Raw genomic sequence first — 16,648 nt, 5'->3', positions numbered from 1 at the left:
CCACTTAGCTAACGGGCTGAGAACAGTCAACCATAGTGAAGGGCCTCCATCCACTTAGCTAACGGGCTGAGAACAGTCAACCATAGTGAAGGGCCTCCATCCATCCACTTAGCTAACGGGCTGAGAACAGTCAACCATAGTGAAGGGCCTCCATCCACTTAGCTAACGGGCTGAGAACAGTCAACCATAGTGAAGGGCCTCCATCCACTTAGCTAACGGGCTGAGAACAGTCAACCATAGTGAAGGGCCTCCATCCACTTAGCTAACGGGCTGAGAACAGTCAACCATAGTGAAGGGCCTCCATCCACTTAGCTAACGGGCTGAGAACAGTCAACCATAGTGAAGGGCCTCCATCCACTTAGCTAACGGGCTGAGAACAGTCAACCATAGTGAAGGGCCTCCATCCACTTAGCTAACGGGCTGAGAACAGTCAACCATAGTGAAGGGCCTCCATCCACTTAGCTAACGGGCTGAGAACAGTCAACCATAGTGAAGGGCCTCCATCCACTTAGCTAACGGGCTGAGAACAGTCAACCATAGTGAAGGGCCTCCATCCACTTAGCTAACGGGCTGAGAACAGTCAACCATAGTGAAGGGCCTCCATCCACTTAGCTAACGGGCTGAGAACAGTCAACCATAGTGAAGGGCCTCCATCCACTTAGCTAACGGGCTGAGAACAGTCAACCATAGTGAAGGGCCTCCATCCACTTAGCTAACGGGCTGAGAACAGTCAACCATAGTGAAGGGCCTCCATCCACTTAGCTAACGGGCTGAGAACAGTCAACCATAGTGAAGGGCCTCCATCCACTTAGCTAACGGGCTGAGAACAGTCAACCATAGTGAAGGGCCTCCATCCACTTAGCTAACGGGCTGAGAACAGTCAACCATAGTGAAGGGCCTCCATCCACTTAGCTAACGGGCTGAGAACAGTCAACCATAGTGAAGGGCCTCCATCCACTTAGCTAACGGGCTGAGAACAGTCAACCATAGTGAAGGGCCTCCATCCACTTAGCTAACGGGCTGAGAACAGTCAACCATAGTGAAGGGCCTCCATCCACTTAGCTAACGGGCTGAGAACAGTCAACCATAGTGAAGGGCCTCCATCCACTTAGCTAACGGGCTGAGAACAGTCAACCATAGTGAAGGGCAGTCAACCATAGTGAAGGGCCTCCATCCACTTAGCTAACGGGCTGAGAACAGTCAACCATAGTGAAGGGCCTCCATCCACTTAGCTAACGGGCTGAGAACAGTCAACCATAGTGAAGGGCCTCCATCCACTTAGCTAACGGGCTGAGAACAGTCAACCATAGTGAAGGGCCTCCATCCACTTAGCTAACGGGCTGAGAACAGTCAACCATAGTGAAGGGCCTCCATCCACTTAGCTAACGGGCTGAGAACAGTCAACCATAGTGAAGGGCCTCCATCCACTTAGCTAACGGGCTGAGAACAGTCAACCATAGTGAAGGGCCTCCATCCACTTAGCTAACGGGCTGAGAACAGTCAACCATAGTGAAGGGCCTCCATCCACTTAGCTAACGGGCTGAGAACAGTCAACCATAGTGAAGGGCCTCCATCCACTTAGCTAACGGGCTGAGAACAGTCAACCATAGTGAAGGGCCTCCATCCACTTAGCTAACGGGCTGAGAACAGTCAACCATAGTGAAGGGCCTCCATCCACTTAGCTAACGGGCTGAGAACAGTCAACCATAGTGAAGGGCCTCCATCCACTTAGCTAACGGGCTGAGAACAGTCAACCATAGTGAAGGGCCTCCATCCACTTAGCTAACGGGCTGAGAACAGTCAACCATAGTGAAGGGCCTCCATCCACTTAGCTAACGGGCTGAGAACAGTCAACCATAGTGAAGGGCCTCCATCCACTTAGCTAACGGGCTGAGAACAGTCAACCATAGTGAAGGGCCTCCATCCACTTAGCTAACGGGCTGAGAACAGTCAACCATAGTGAAGGGCCTCCATCCACTTAGCTAACGGGCTGAGAACAGTCAACCATAGTGAAGGGCCTCCATCCACTTAGCTAACGGGCTGAGAACAGTCAACCATAGTGAAGGGCCTCCATCCACTTAGCTAACGGGCTGAGAACAGTCAACCATAGTGAAGGGCCTCCATCCACTTAGCTAACGGGCTGAGAACAGTCAACCATAGTGAAGGGCCTCCATCCACTTAGCTAACGGGCTGAGAACAGTCAACCATAGTGAAGGGCCTCCATCCACTTAGCTAACGGGCTGAGAACAGTCAACCATAGTGAAGGGCCTCCATCCACTTAGCTAACGGGCTGAGAACAGTCAACCATAGTGAAGGGCACCCAGCAGCAAACATGTCAACCTTTTCCTTTTTCACTTTTTATAAACTACAGTGTTGCTGAGTAATGACTTCTCAGTTGAGACAGTCTATTCCTCAAGGTGGGCTGTAACCCAGTTGAGACAGTCTATTCCTCAAGGTGGGCTGTAACCCAGTTGAGACAGTCTATTCCTCAAGGTGGGCTGTAACCCCAGTTGAGACAGTCTATTCCTCAAGGTGGGCTGTAAACCCAGTTGAGACAGTCTATTCCTCAAGGTGGGCTGTAACCCTGCTGAGACAGTCTATTCCTCAAGGTGGGCTGTAAACCCTGTTGAGACAGTCTATTCCTCAAGGTGGGCTGTAACCCTGCTGAGACAGTCTATTCCTCAAGGTGGGCTGTAACCCTGCTGAGACAGTCTATTCCTCAAGGTGGGCTGTAACCCTGCTGAGACAGTCTATTCCTCAAGGTGGGCTGTAACCCTGCTGAGACAGTCTATTCCTCAAGGTGGGCTGTAACCCAGTTGAGACAGTCTATTCCTCAAGGTGGGCTGTAACCCAGTTGAGACAGTCTATTCCTCAAGGTGGGCTTTAATCCAGTTGAGACAGTCTATTCCTCAAGGTGGGCTGTAACCCTGCTGAGACAGTCTATTCCTCAAGGTGGGCTGTAACCCAGTTGAGACAGTCTATTCCTCAAGGTGGGCTGTAACCCAGTTGAGACAGTCTATTCCTCAAGGTGGGCTGTAACCCAGTTGAGACAGTCTATTCCTCAAGGTGGGCTGTAACCCAGTTGAGACAGTCTATTCCTCAAGGTGGGCTGTAACCCAGCTGAGACAGTCTATTCCTCAAGGTGGGCTGTAACCCAGTTGAGACAGTCTATTCCTCAAGGTGGGCTGTAACCCAGTTGAGGCTGGTGGGCTGTAACCCCAGTTGAGACAGTCTATTCCTCAAGGTGGGCTGTAACCCAGTTGAGACAGTCTATTCCTCAAGGTGGGCTGTAACCCAGTTCAGACAGTCTATTCCTCAAGGTGGGCTTTAATCCAGTTGAGACAGTCTATTACTCAAGGTGGGCTGTAACCCAGCTGAGACAGTATATTCCTCAAGGTGGGCTGTAACCCAGCTGAGACAGTCTATTCCTCAAGGTGGGCTTTAATCCAGTTGAGACAGTCTATTCCTCAAGGTGGGCTGTAACCCTGCTAAGACAGTCTATTCCTCAAGGTGGGCTGTAAACCCTGCTGAGACAGTCTATTCCTCAAGGTGGGCTGTAACCCAGTTGAGACAGTCTATTCCTCAAGGTGGGCTGTAACCCTGCTAAGACAGTCTATTCCTCAAGGTGGGCTGTAACCCTGCTAAGACAGTCTATTCCTCAAGGTGGGCTGTAACCCAGTTCAGACAGTCTATTCCTCAAGGTGGGCTGTAACCCAGTTGAGACAGTCTATTCCTCAAGGTGAGACTGTATTGCGTAGTGTTTGGCCACTGTAGGTGTAATGATAATAGTAGAATATATTCCATTTATCAGACGCTTTTATCCACAGCGATGTACAGTCATGTGTGCATCCATTTTCCATATGGGTCAAAGTTCAATCCGTTTCTGTGGTCCTAAGATATTTGGACCAGTCATGGAGGCAGCCGTCTCGTGGGTGGTCTCCTGCCCCTATCCTCCGCCAGTGTTAGTTTTGGGTGTGTTCCACCTCTCTGCACCTCTGGAGAGCTGACCGTGTGTTTCTCCTTTCAGCAACGGAGATAAGAGGGCCCTGACCTGGAAGATCCTGCCAAAGAAAGCCTGTAAAAACCTGATGAATGTGCTGAACAATCTCTACCAGCAACTGGTGGACGGTGAGTAGAGGACTGTACTGTACTGTGTGGATAGAGGACTAAAGATTTCAGAATGAATAAACTGGGTCAAGTGTAGCCTGAGTTGCCAGATGTGACTCTGGTTCTGCCTCAGTTCGCTCCTTTAATATAACAAAGACAAAGGAGTTGGCAACAAAAAAAAGATCTGGCAACCCAAGCTAGATCAAGAACACTTTTTTCAATAACACTCCTTTTCAAGGCCGACTTTGAAAGATTCTTTCAAGCTGATGTGTTTGACTCTCAGGTGTTCTTCTTCTTCGGAATATGATAAGCCACTGTAGCAGTAGTGTAGGAGTACTTTACGTTCAGCTTCCTATTCTTTCTCCAGTGTCTACCAAACAGACGGCAGGTCTATATTAAAGAACAGTGTGCATCATTCTTCTTCTTCTCTCCTCTTCCTCTGTAACAAAACCACCAGTTAGTATTACATCATTATTCCTTTCTCTCTGCATCTCTCTCTCTCTCGCTCGCTGCATCTCTCTCGCTCTCTGCATCTCGCTCTCTCTCTCTCTCTCTCTCTCTCTCGCTCGCTGCATCTCGCTCTCTGCATCTCGCTCTCTGCATCTCTCTCTCTCTCTCTCTCTCTCTCTCTCTCTCTCGCTGCATCTCTCTCTCTCTCTCTCTCTCGCTGCATCTCTCTCTCCCTCTCTTTCTCTCAACCCCCCTATCTCCAACCTCCCCCTCGCTCTCTTCTCTCTCTCTCTCTCTCTCTCTCGCTCGCTGCATCTCTCTCTCCCTCTCTTTCTCTCTCACCCCCTCTATCTCCAACCTCCCCTCTCGCTCTCTTCTCTCTCTCTCTCTCTCTCGCTCGCTGCATCTCTCTCTCCCTCTCTTTCTCTCTCACCCCCTCTATCTCCAACCTCCCCCTCGCTCTCTTCTCTCTCTCTCTCTCGCTGCATCTCTCTCACTCTCTTTTTCTCTCACTCCTCTCTCTCCTCTCTCTCCTCTATCCCCCCTCGCTCTCTTCTCTCTCCTCTCTCCTCTCTCTCTGTCTCTCCTCCCTCTCCTCCTCTCTCTCTCTCTGTCCTCTCTCCCCCCTTTCCCCCCACTCCCTCTCCCTACCTGCTCTATTTGTCTCCATTAGTTCAGTTGTGTTATTTATATCCTAGCCAGTAAACCTGCTGCCTGCTTATTGAGAAATCAAATACAAATCGAATAGTGTTACATTCTGAGACTCAGTGAGGCTGAAAATGTGTCCTGCCACTGCATTAGTGTTTAGGCTGGGAATATTGAACATCGATAGAGCTTGGCAGAGTGACAAGCTGAGTCTTATCTTTAGGGTCTTGTTTCTCAGAGGAAAACTGACTTCGGAAGAGATTTAAACTGTGTGTTTTGTTATTTACCCTTTATCTAGTTCAACAACAACAAGACAGACAGAACCCAAACCCCTCACGTCATCAACTCAACTTTCATACAGACAGTCCTGCTTGTTTTAAGTTGTGTTTTAAACTGTCTTCAACTGTGACAGGTAGTTAAATATAGCAGACAAAATATTAAGAACACCTTCCTAATATTATGTTGCTTAAAAAATCCTTCTTTAACCGGTCTTCTCCACTTCATCTACAAGTGGATTTACCAAGTTACATCAGTAAGGGATCATATCTTTCACCTGGATTCACCTGGTAAGTCTACGTCATGGAAGGAGCAGGTGTTCCTAATGTTTTGTCCACCCATTGTATCTTCTAAGAGTGTTTTCCTCTATGTATCTCTGGAACTGCATGAGGGATGCATCCCACATGGCTCCCTGTTCCCTATGTAGTGCACTACATTAAGGAATATGGTGCCATTTGGGACAAACCCTATAAGATATGTAAACAAAAAAACATATTTTCCATTGGTTCCCCCCAGATCAGCAGAACCAACAACCCTCTTTTCTATTGGTTCCCCCCAGATCAGCAGAACCAACAACCCTCTTTTCTATTGGTTCCCCCCAGGTCAGCATAACCAACAACCCTCTTTTCTATTGGTTCCCCCAGATCAGCAGAACCAACAACCTTCTTTTCTATTGGTTCCCCCAGATCAGCATAACCAACAACCCTCTTTTCTATTGGTTCCCCCAGATCAGCATAACCAACAACCCTCTTTTCTATTGGTTCCCCCAGATCAGCAGAACCAACAACCTCTTTTCTATTGGTTCCCCCAGATCAGCATAACCAACAACCCTCTTTTCTATTGGTTCCCCCCCAGGTCAGCAGAACCAACATCTCTCTTTTCTATTGGTTCTCCCCAGGTCAGCAGAACCAACATCTCTCTTTTCTATTGGTTCTCCCCAGGTCAGCAGAACCAACAACCCACTTTTCTATTGGTTCTCCCCAGGTTATTGGTCAGCATAACCAACAGCCCTCTTTTCTATTGGTTCCCCCCAGATCAGCAGAACCAACAACCTTATTTTCTATTGGTTCCCCCCAGATCAGCATAACCAACAACCCTCTTTTCTATTGGTTCCCCCCAGGTCAGCAGAACCAACATCCCTCTTTTCTATTGGTTCCCCCCAGATCAGCATAACCAACAACCCTCTTTTCTATTGGTTCCCCCCAGGTCAGCAGAACCAACATCTCTCTTTTCTATTGGTTCTCCCAAGGTCAGCTGAACCAACATCTCTCTTTTCTATTGGTTCCCCCCAGGTCAGCAGCGTCCTGATGGCCTATTGGAGCTGAGTATGAGTGACTGTACAGAGCTGGCCTGTGGGAAGAGCCTCCACAGCCTGGAGATGGAGATACAGGAAGCCTTCCTCAGGTTCATGGCGGCCATCTTGAAAGGCTACCGCTCATACCTGAGACCCATCACCCAGGCCCCGTCTGAGAAGACTACTGACGCCTCCTCTCTCTTTGACCTGCAAGGTTAGTACCGGCTTGGTGTGTATGTGTGTGTGTGTGTGTGTGTGTGTGTGTGTGTGTGTGTGTGTGTGTGTGTGTGTGTGTGTGTGTGTGTGTGTGTGTGTGTGTGTGTGTGTGTGTGTGTGTGTGTGTGTGTGTGAGTCTGTGTGTGTGTGTGAGTCTGTGTGTGTGTGTGTGTGAGTCTGTGTGTGTGTGAGTCTCAGTGCATGTGCAGGTCTGGAGCTCTAGCTAGCTGCAGCTGTTCTCTGCTCCAGAGTCTGGACTGGGGCCAGTTGAAGCTGGCTAATACCACACCTGATAGAGTTGAATCTGGACTGGGGCCAGTTGAAGCTGGCTAATATCACACCTGATAGAGTTGAGTCTGGATTGGGGCCAGTTGAAGCTGGCTAATATCACACCTGATAGAGTTGAGTCTGGACTGGGGCCAGTTGAAGCTGGCTAATACCACACCTGATAGAGTTGAATCTGGACTGGGGCCAGTTGAAGCTGGCTAATACCACACCTGATAGAGTTGAGTCTGGATTGGGGCCAGTTGAAGCTGGCTAATACCACACCTGATAGAGTTGAGTCTGGATTGGGGCCAGTTGAAGCTGGCTAATACCACACCTGATAGAGTTGAGTCTGGATTGGGGCCAGTTGAAGCTGGCTAATACCACACCTGATAGAGTTGAATCTGGACTGGGGCCAGTTGAAGCTGGCTAATACCACACCTGATAGAGTTGAGTCTGGATTGGGGCCAGTTGAAGCTGGCTAATACCACACCTGATAGAGTTGAGTCTGGATTGGGGCCAGTTGAAGCTGGCTAATACCACCCAATCTGCACTGTCTCTGGTGGGTAAACTAGTCAGACGGTCCTTTATTATTAAAGACTGCAATGGCTAGCCGTAGCCAAGGGCTTCATCCCAAATGGCACCCTATCCCTTATTTAGTGCATTATTTTTGACCATGGCCCATAGCCAAGGACATGAACATTCTCTAGTGGATTCTAGCCATGCTAGCTGTAGACAAGACATGAGCATTCTCTAGTGGATGCTAACCATGCTAGCTGTAGACAAGGACATGAACATTCTCTAGTGGATGCTAACCATGCTAGCTGTAGACAAGACATGAGCATTCTCTAGTGGATGCTAACCAGTAGACAAGACATGAGCTAAACCATGCTAGCTGTAGACAAGGACATGTTGGTGGATGCTAACCATGCTAGTGTAGACAAGACATGGCTAATGGATGCTACCATGCTAGCTGTAGCCAATCTGAACTTCTCTGGTGGGCTAAACTAGTCAGACATGAGCATTCTTAGTGGATTAAAGAGCAATGGCTAGCTGTAGACAAGGGCATCATCTCTAGTGGCACCCTATCCATGCTATTTAGTGCATGAGTATTTTTGACCATGGCCCATAGCCAAGACATGAGCATTCTCTAGTGGATGCTAACCATGCTAGCTGTAGACAAGACATGAGCATTCTCTAGTGGATGCTAACCATGCTAGCTGTAGACAAGGACATGAACATTCTCTAGTGGATGCTAACCATGCTAGCTGTAGCCAAGACATGAGCATTCTTTAGTGGATGCTAACCATGCTAGCTGTAGCCAAGACATGAGCATTCTCTAGTGGATGCTAACCATGCTAGCTGTAGCTAAGGACATGTTGGTTATGAGGATTGTGATCCCTACAAATAGGGATGAGGAGTTTAGAGAGACCTCTTTTGCAGTAGTGTTATGTAATGACTAGAGCTGAAAGACACACACACAAGTATGGGAAAATGTGCTTTCTCAACGTGTTTCTTTGGCCAAGTGGTGTGGGTGTATCTGTATCCATAGAGAATCTATCAGCCGTCCATTAGTATTACTGTAGGGACCCACAACAACACAAAGCTTGGCCTCCATGACTGCAGTGTGAGCCAATGACCAACCATCCTCCCCACTCCCCCTGGCCCTGTTTGTCCCGCAGGTCAGCTGTTAGTCAGGTCAGCTGTTAGTCAGGTCAGCTGTTAATCATGTCAGCTGTTAGTCAGGTCAGCTGTTAGTCAGGTCAGCTGTTAGTCAGGTCAGCTGTTAATCAGGTCAGCTGTTAGTCAGGTCAGCTGTTAATCATGTCAGCTGTTAGTCAGGTCAGCTGTTAATCATGTCAGCTGTTAGTCAGGTCAGCTGTTAGTCAGGTCAGCTGTTAGTCAGGTCAGCTGTTAGTCAGGTCAGCTGTTAGTCAGGTCAGCTGTTAGTCAGGTGTTAGTCAGGTCAGCTGTTAGTCAGGTCAGCTGTTAGTCAGGTTAGTCAGCTGTTAGTCAGGTCAGCTGTTAGTCAGGTCAGCTCAGCTGTTAGTCAGGTCAGCTGTTAGTCAGGTCAGCTGTTAGTCAGGTCAGCTGTTAATCATGTCAGCTGTGTTAGTCAGGTCAGCTGTTAGTCAGTCAGTCAGCTGTTAGTCAGGTCAGCTGTTAGTCAGGTCAGCTGTTAAACAGGTCATGTCAGCTGTTAGTCATGTCAGCTGTTAGTCAGCTGTTAGTCAGGTCAGCTGTTAGTCAGGTCAGCTGTTAGTCATGTCAGCTGTTAATCATGTCAGCTGTTAGTCATGTCAGCTGTTAATCATGTCAGCTGTTAGTCATGTCAGCTGTTAATCATGTCAGCTGTTAGTCAGGTCAGCTGTTAGTCAGGTCAGCTGTTAATCAGGTCAGCTGTTAATCAGGTCAGCTGCCAGTCAGCCCAGCTCGGTTTAACACTTAAGGAAGTCACTTCCCTGTTTTGCACCCTAGATTGGCCATGTGTTATCTTACCTGCACGACTGTGCCTAGCTAAGGTACATCTGTTGTTATTGTAAAAGAGAATGTGTTCTCAAAGACTCACCTGGTTAAATAATGACTTACCTGGTTAAATAATGACTTACCTGGTTAAATAATGACTCGCCTGGTTAAATAAAGACTCACCTGGTTAAATAAAGACTCACCTGGTTAAATAAAGACTCACCTGGTTAAATAAAGACTCACCTGGTTAAATAAAGACTCACCTGGTTAAATAAAGACTCACCTGGTTAAATAAAGACTCACCTGGTTAAATAAAGACTCACCTGGTTAAATAAAGACTTACCTGGTTAAATAAAGACTCACCTGGTTAAATAAAGACTCACCTGGTTAAATAAAGACTCACCTGGTTAAATAAAGACTCACCTGGTTAAATAAAGACTCACCTGGTTAAATAAAGACTCACCTGGTTAAATAAAGGTTAAAAAAAATAAAAAATTAAGCAGCGTGCCTAATGGTCCAGGTTCCAAGACCCTAAACCTATTTTGCCAGATATGTCTAGCAGTGAACCACAAATGTTCTGTTTCTCCCTCCCCAACCGTCCTCTTCAGGGTTCCTGAAGAGCAGAGACCGGTCCCACCAGAAGTTCTACTGTATCTTGTTATGATTCTCATATGGCTGTAATGTTCTGTAGGGTTCCTGAAGAGCAGAGACCGGTCCCACCAGAAGTTCTACTGTATCTTGTTATGATTCTCATATGGTTGTAATGTTCTGTAGGGTTCCTGAAGAGCAGAGACCGGTCCCACCAGAAGTTCTACTCCCTGATGACCAAGACTCAGATGTTCATCAGATTCATAGAGGAGTGCTCCTTCGTCTCAGACAAAGACGCCAGCTTGGCCTTCTTCGATGACTGTGTGGACAAGGTACAGCTTGGTTTATAAAACTGTCATCCTGGTCCTAAATAAAGACTCATTCCTGAAATAAAACCCTTCCCCATACAGCTGGTTTATAATAAAGTCATCCCTGGTTTCATAGACCTATTCTTGAAATAACCCTAACCCTTCCCCATACAGCTTGGTTTATAATGGTCATCCAAGTCCTTCATAGACCTATTTCTGAAATAACCCTAACCCTTCCCCATACAGCTTGGTTTATGTCAATAACCCTAACCCTTCCCCATACAGCTTGGTTTAACTGTCATCCTGGTCCTTCATAGACCTATTCTCTGAAATAACCCTAACCCTTCCCCATACAGCTTGGTTTATAATACTGTCATCCTGGTCCTTCATAGACCTATTCTCTGAAATAACCCCTAACCCTTCCCCCATACAGCTTGGTTTATAATACTGTCATCCTGGTCCTTCATAGACCTATTCTCTGAAATAACCCTAACCCTTCCCCATACAGCTTGGTTTATAATACTGTCATCCTGGTCCTTCATAGACCTATTTTCTGAAATAACCCTAACCCTTCCCCATACAGCTTGGTTTATAATACTGTCATCCTGGTCCTTCATAGACCTATCCTCTGAAATAACCCTAACCCTTCCCCATACAGCTTGGTTTATAAAACTGTCATCCTGGTCCTTCATAGACCTATTCTCTGAAATAACCCTAACCCTTCCCCATACAGCTTGGTTTATAATACTGTCATCCTGGTCCTTCATAGACCTATCCTCTGAAATAACCCTAACCCTTCCCCATACAGCTTGGTTTATAATACTGTCATCCCGGTCCTTCATAGACCTATCCTCTGAAATAACCCTAACCCTTCCCCATACAGCTTGGTTTATAATACTGTCATCCCGGTCCTTCATAGACCTATCCTCTGAAATAACCCTAACCCTTCCCCATACAGCTTGGTTTATAATACTGTCATCCTGGTCCTTCATAGACCTATTCTCTGAAATAACCCTAACCCTTCCCCATACAGCTTGGTTTATAATACTGTCATCCTGGTCCTTCATAGACCTATCCTCTGAAATAACCCTAACCCTTCCCCATACAGCTTGGTTTATAATACTGTCATCCCGGTCCTTCATAGACCTATCCTCTGAAATAACCCTAACCCTTCCCCATACAGCTTGGTTTATAATACTATATCATCCTAGTCATATATAGACCTGTCCTCTGTGAAATGTATCTCCCTGTCTAGTAGCTATGCTATCCTCTATCAGTGTTCTTCTCCCTGTCTAGTAACTATGCTATCCTCTATCAGTGTTCTTCTCCCTGTCTAGTAACTATGCTATCCTCTATCAGTGTTCTTCTCCCTGTCTAGTAACTATGCTATCCTCTATCAGTGTTCTTCTCCCTGTCTAGTAACTATGCTATCCTCTATCAGTGTTCTTCTCCCTGTCTAGTAACTATGCTATCCTCTATCAGTGTTCTTCTCCTGTCTAGTAGCTATGCTATCCTCTATCAGTGTTCTTCTCCTGTCTAGTAACTATGCTATCCTCTATCAGTGTTCTTCTCCTGTCTAGTAGCTCTATCCTCTATCAGTGTTCTTCTCCCTGTCTAGTAACTATGCTATCCTCTATCAGTGTTCTTCTCCCTGTCTAGTAACTATGCTATCCTCTATCAGTGTTCTTCTCCCTGTCTAGTAACTATGCTATCCTCTATCAGTGTTCTTCTCCCTGTCTAGTAACTATGCTATCCTCTATCAGTGTTCTTCTCCCTGTCTAGTAGCTATGCTATCCTCTATCAGTGTTCTTCTCCCTGTCTAGTAACTATGCTATCCTCTATCAGTGTTCTTCTTCTAGTAGCTATGCTATCCTGTTCTCCTGTCTAGTAGTATGCTATCCTCTATCAGTGTTCTTCTCCCTGTCTAGTAGCTATGCTATCCTCTATCAGTGTTCTTCTCCCTGTCTAGTAACTATGCTATCCTCTATCAGTGTTCTTCTCCCTGTCTAGTAGCTATGCTATCCTCTATCAGTGTTCTTCTCCCTGTCTAGTAACTATGCTATCCTCTATCAGTGTTCTTCTCCCTGTCTAGTAGCTATGCTATCCTCTATCAGTGTTCTTCTCCCTGTCTAGTAGCTATGCTATCCTCTATCAGTGTTCTTCTCCCTGTCTAGTAACTATGCTATCCTCTATCAGTGTTCTTCTCCCTGTCTAGTAACTATGCTATCCTCTATCAGTGTTCTTCTCCCTGTCTAGTAACTATGCTATCCTCTATCAGTGTTCTTCTCCCTGTCTAGTAACTATGCTATCCTCTATCAGTGTTCTTCTCCCTGTCTAGTAACTATGCTATCCTCTATCAGTGTTCTTCTCCCTGTCTAGTAACTATGCTATCCTCTATCAGTGTTCTTCTCCCTGTCTAGTAACTATGCTATCCTCTATCAGTGTTCTTCTCCCTGTCTAGTAGCTATGCTTGATATCCTCTACCTTTACTTTCCCTCTCCCATCCATTTCCATTCCCCTCCATTCCTCTGTACTCTGTTAATTGCTGATGTAGGTGCAGCCAAAGCATTAACACAGCAGATTTTTACTAATTAAGTCTTTATTGAAGACCTTGGGTGTTTCTCAATATGCATATTACCGTGCTCCCCTGAGTCACTGGGTGTTTCTCAATATGCATATTACCGTGCTCCCCTGAGTCACTGGGTGTTTCTCAATATGCATATTACCGTGCTCCCCTGAGTCACTGGGTGTTTCTCAATATGCATATTACCGTGCTCCCCTGAGTCACTGGGTGTTTCTCAATATGCATATTACCGTGTTCCACACTCTCATGCTTCTAGTGCATTTTCCCGAGGACATTCTCTTGAGTACGCATAAAACATTCCATTTGAGAAGCCCTCCCCCCTACTGTATTACCTCACACTGAGCAGCACTCCCCTACTGTATTACCTCACACTGAGCAGCACTCCCCTACTGTATTACCTCACACTGAGCAGCACTCCCCCTACTGTATTACCTCACACTGAGCAGCACTCCCCTACTGTATTACCTCACGCTGAGCAGCACTCCCCTACTGTATTACCTCACACTGAGCAGCACTCCCCTACTGTATTACCTCACACTGAGCAGCACTCCCCTACTGTATTACCTCACACTGAGCAGCACTCCCCCTACTGTATTACCTCACTGCTGAGCAGCACTCCCCTACTGTATTACCTCACGCTGAGCAGCACTCCCCCTACTGTATTACCTCACGCTGAGCAGCACTCCCCCTACTGTATTACCTCACGCTGAGCAGCACTCCCCTACTGTATTACCTCACGCTGAGCAGCACTCCCCTACTGTATTACCTCACGCTGAGCAGCACTCCCCCTACTGTATTACCTCACGCTGAGCAGCACTCCCCCTACTGTATTACCTCACACTGAGCAGCACTCCCCCTACTGTATTACCTCATGCTGCACCTCCTCTTTCACTGAACCTTGTGCTCCGTTTCTCGGATTGAGGTGCTTAAAGTACTTGAATTTGTTACTCTGAAATTCAAGTACTTGAATACCTTGAAAATCAGACAATTTTGTTGTACTTGAATTACAATGAGAAGAGAACAGAAAATTATCAAATATTAAAAAATATTTGAAAAAGGTTTTGGTGTTGGCCAATTAACTTCTAGGCAGACTACACAGGTTTATTTCCTCACGTGTTTGGTGCTCTGGTTGCCAGGCGAGCTCACTCATTCCAGCCACACTGCCACTCAGCCAAGCGGGTCCAGAACGGACTGGTTATGCGTCGTCACAAGTCATATCGACAGCTAAAATGTCGGACAAATGTAGATTCCATCCTCCTGCCTGGCAGGATATAGATGTTGATGAATGGTTTTGCCAGACCCATCCAGGGATGTAGTGGAGGGTAAATGCCATTTACACACATTTTTATTTGTGAAATAGTTTACTTGCCTTTTTATTTTGTTAATGATCGTTTATCCACTTATTATTGCTTTCCCAGCGTTGATCTGAGTTGTAATCGCACTTACCTTTGCTAACGAGTGAAATCATGAATGATTCATGAATGCTCGTTATGTTCGCCTGCTCCCCTGGATTTGCCTCGTTAGCAACACATTCACTCACCGCTCTGTCCAACGGGAAACTCCGGCCGCTACATAGGCCGAGTGGCAGAGAGACGCTGCTGACAGTGTGATCCCTCGACTCCTACCATGTCAACAGACATCCCCCAAACCAAAACATCCCTCGACTCCTACCGTGTCAACAGACAACATCCCCCTCGAAACCAAAGACATCCCCCGAACTCCTCGACTCGCCATGTCAACAGACATCCCCCAAACCAAAACATCCCTCGACTCCTGCCATGTCAACAGACATCCCCCAAACCAAAACATCCCCCTAAACCAAAACATCCCTCGACTCCTGCCATGTCAACAGACATCCCATCCCCCAAAACCAAAACATCCCTCGACTCCTACCGTGTCAACAGACATCCCCCAAACCAAAACATCCCTCGACTCCTACCGTGTCAACAGACATCCCCCAAACCAAAACATCCCTCGACTCCTACCGTGTCAACAGACATCCCCATCAAACCAAAACATCCCTCGACTCCTACCATGTCAACAGACATCCCATCCCCCAAACCAAAACATCCCTCGACTCCTGCCATGTCAACAGACATCCCCCAAACCAAAACATCCCTCGACTCCTCGCCCGTGTCAACAGACATCCCCCAAACCAAAACATCCTATGTCAACAGACATGCCCCAAAACATCAAAACATCCCTCGTCAACAGACATCCCCCAAACCAAAACATCCCTCGACTCCTACCGTGTCAACAGACATCCCCCAAACCAAAACATCCCTCGACTCCTACCGTGTCAACAGACATCCCCCCAAACCAAAACATCCCTCGACTCCTACCGTGTCAACAGACATCGCCCCAAACCAAAACATCCCTCGACTCCTACCATGTCAACAGACATCCCCCAAACCAAAACATCCCTCGACTCCTACCGTGTCAACAGAAATCCCCCCCCCAAACCAAAAAAAACGGATTAAGTTTGAAGCTAACGTTGAACGGAGTCGGACCTCAGCAGGACTGAAGTGAAGCTAGCTTTAATCAAAAGGATGGGCTATAAGTTCTCATACAAAATACCTTTTCTTTACAGAGAGTAGTGAGATAGACAGTGGTGAGTCAGGCTGCAATGACCCTAACCCAAATGAGATACACAGAGAGAAGAAGCATTGAAGCCAGCAGGGAGAGAGGTTAGAGAATCTTTAATCTTATCAAACACAATAACTTGTTGCTCTTTAAATGTGTATAGAATACAACATTTTATAGTAAACTAAGGGCCTTTTACACTGTCGGAATTAACTTTCACGTCATTATATGTTGGGACAGCCTATTGGACCTAACATTTTGTGAAATATAAAGACAATTTAATGTTATTGTCATGTACACTGAACAGAAATATAAACGCAAGAATTTTAAAGATTTTACTGAGTTACAGGTCATAAAAGGAAATCAGTCAACATCATCAGTCCTGGCTTACCACTCATGAATGTAGTAAATATGTAGTGAAACACGTATTATTGAGTAGATCTTGTAAGATGGTGATGAATAGTAAGTCAGCTTATGGTGATCTACTGCCATCTGGTGGTGACCAGAAACAATTACATAATAGGAACTGTTGCAAATTGATGGTCCTTAAAAATAATTATTAGTGCTTGTAAAAAAAGTACTTGAAAGTCCTTGAATTTGACTTGTCACTGTCTGTACGAACCCTGCGTTTCATGTACTTTGATTTGGACTCATACTCCAACCCTCCCGTGCTCCAATTTGCTTAATCAGAGCACTGTAGTATGCATTTTGGGAAACACCTTGTGAGTAATTGAATTAGTTGTGTTACTGCTTGGCTGGAGCCAAAGCCTGCACCCACACTGACCCATTGTGGATAAGATTGCCCACCCCTGATTAACATCTAGCTGGTTTTCTTCCTGTAGCCTCTCCTAGTCCAATCAGCCCTTT

General features: G+C 46.5%; 1 protein-coding gene across 1 annotated transcript in view; it reads left to right on the top strand.

The window, feature by feature from the left end:
- Window positions 1-16,648, top strand: part of LOC112237185 (C-myc promoter-binding protein) — a 133,216-nt gene that overhangs the window by 61,409 nt on the left and 55,159 nt on the right. The window contains 3 exon segments of the mRNA XM_042318030.1: window positions 4,028-4,128; window positions 6,771-6,986; window positions 10,493-10,638. Of these exon segments, the coding sequence (XP_042173964.1) occupies window positions 4,028-4,128; window positions 6,771-6,986; window positions 10,493-10,638 (463 nt within the window).

The sequence above is a fragment of the Oncorhynchus tshawytscha genome, unplaced genomic scaffold, assembly GCF_018296145.1.
Source record: "Oncorhynchus tshawytscha isolate Ot180627B unplaced genomic scaffold, Otsh_v2.0 Un_contig_4866_pilon_pilon, whole genome shotgun sequence".
In the NCBI taxonomy this organism is placed as follows: Eukaryota; Metazoa; Chordata; class Actinopteri; order Salmoniformes; family Salmonidae; genus Oncorhynchus; species Oncorhynchus tshawytscha.
Note: the sequence above shows the minus strand (reverse complement) of the source record. Positions and strands in the feature narration are given on the sequence as shown.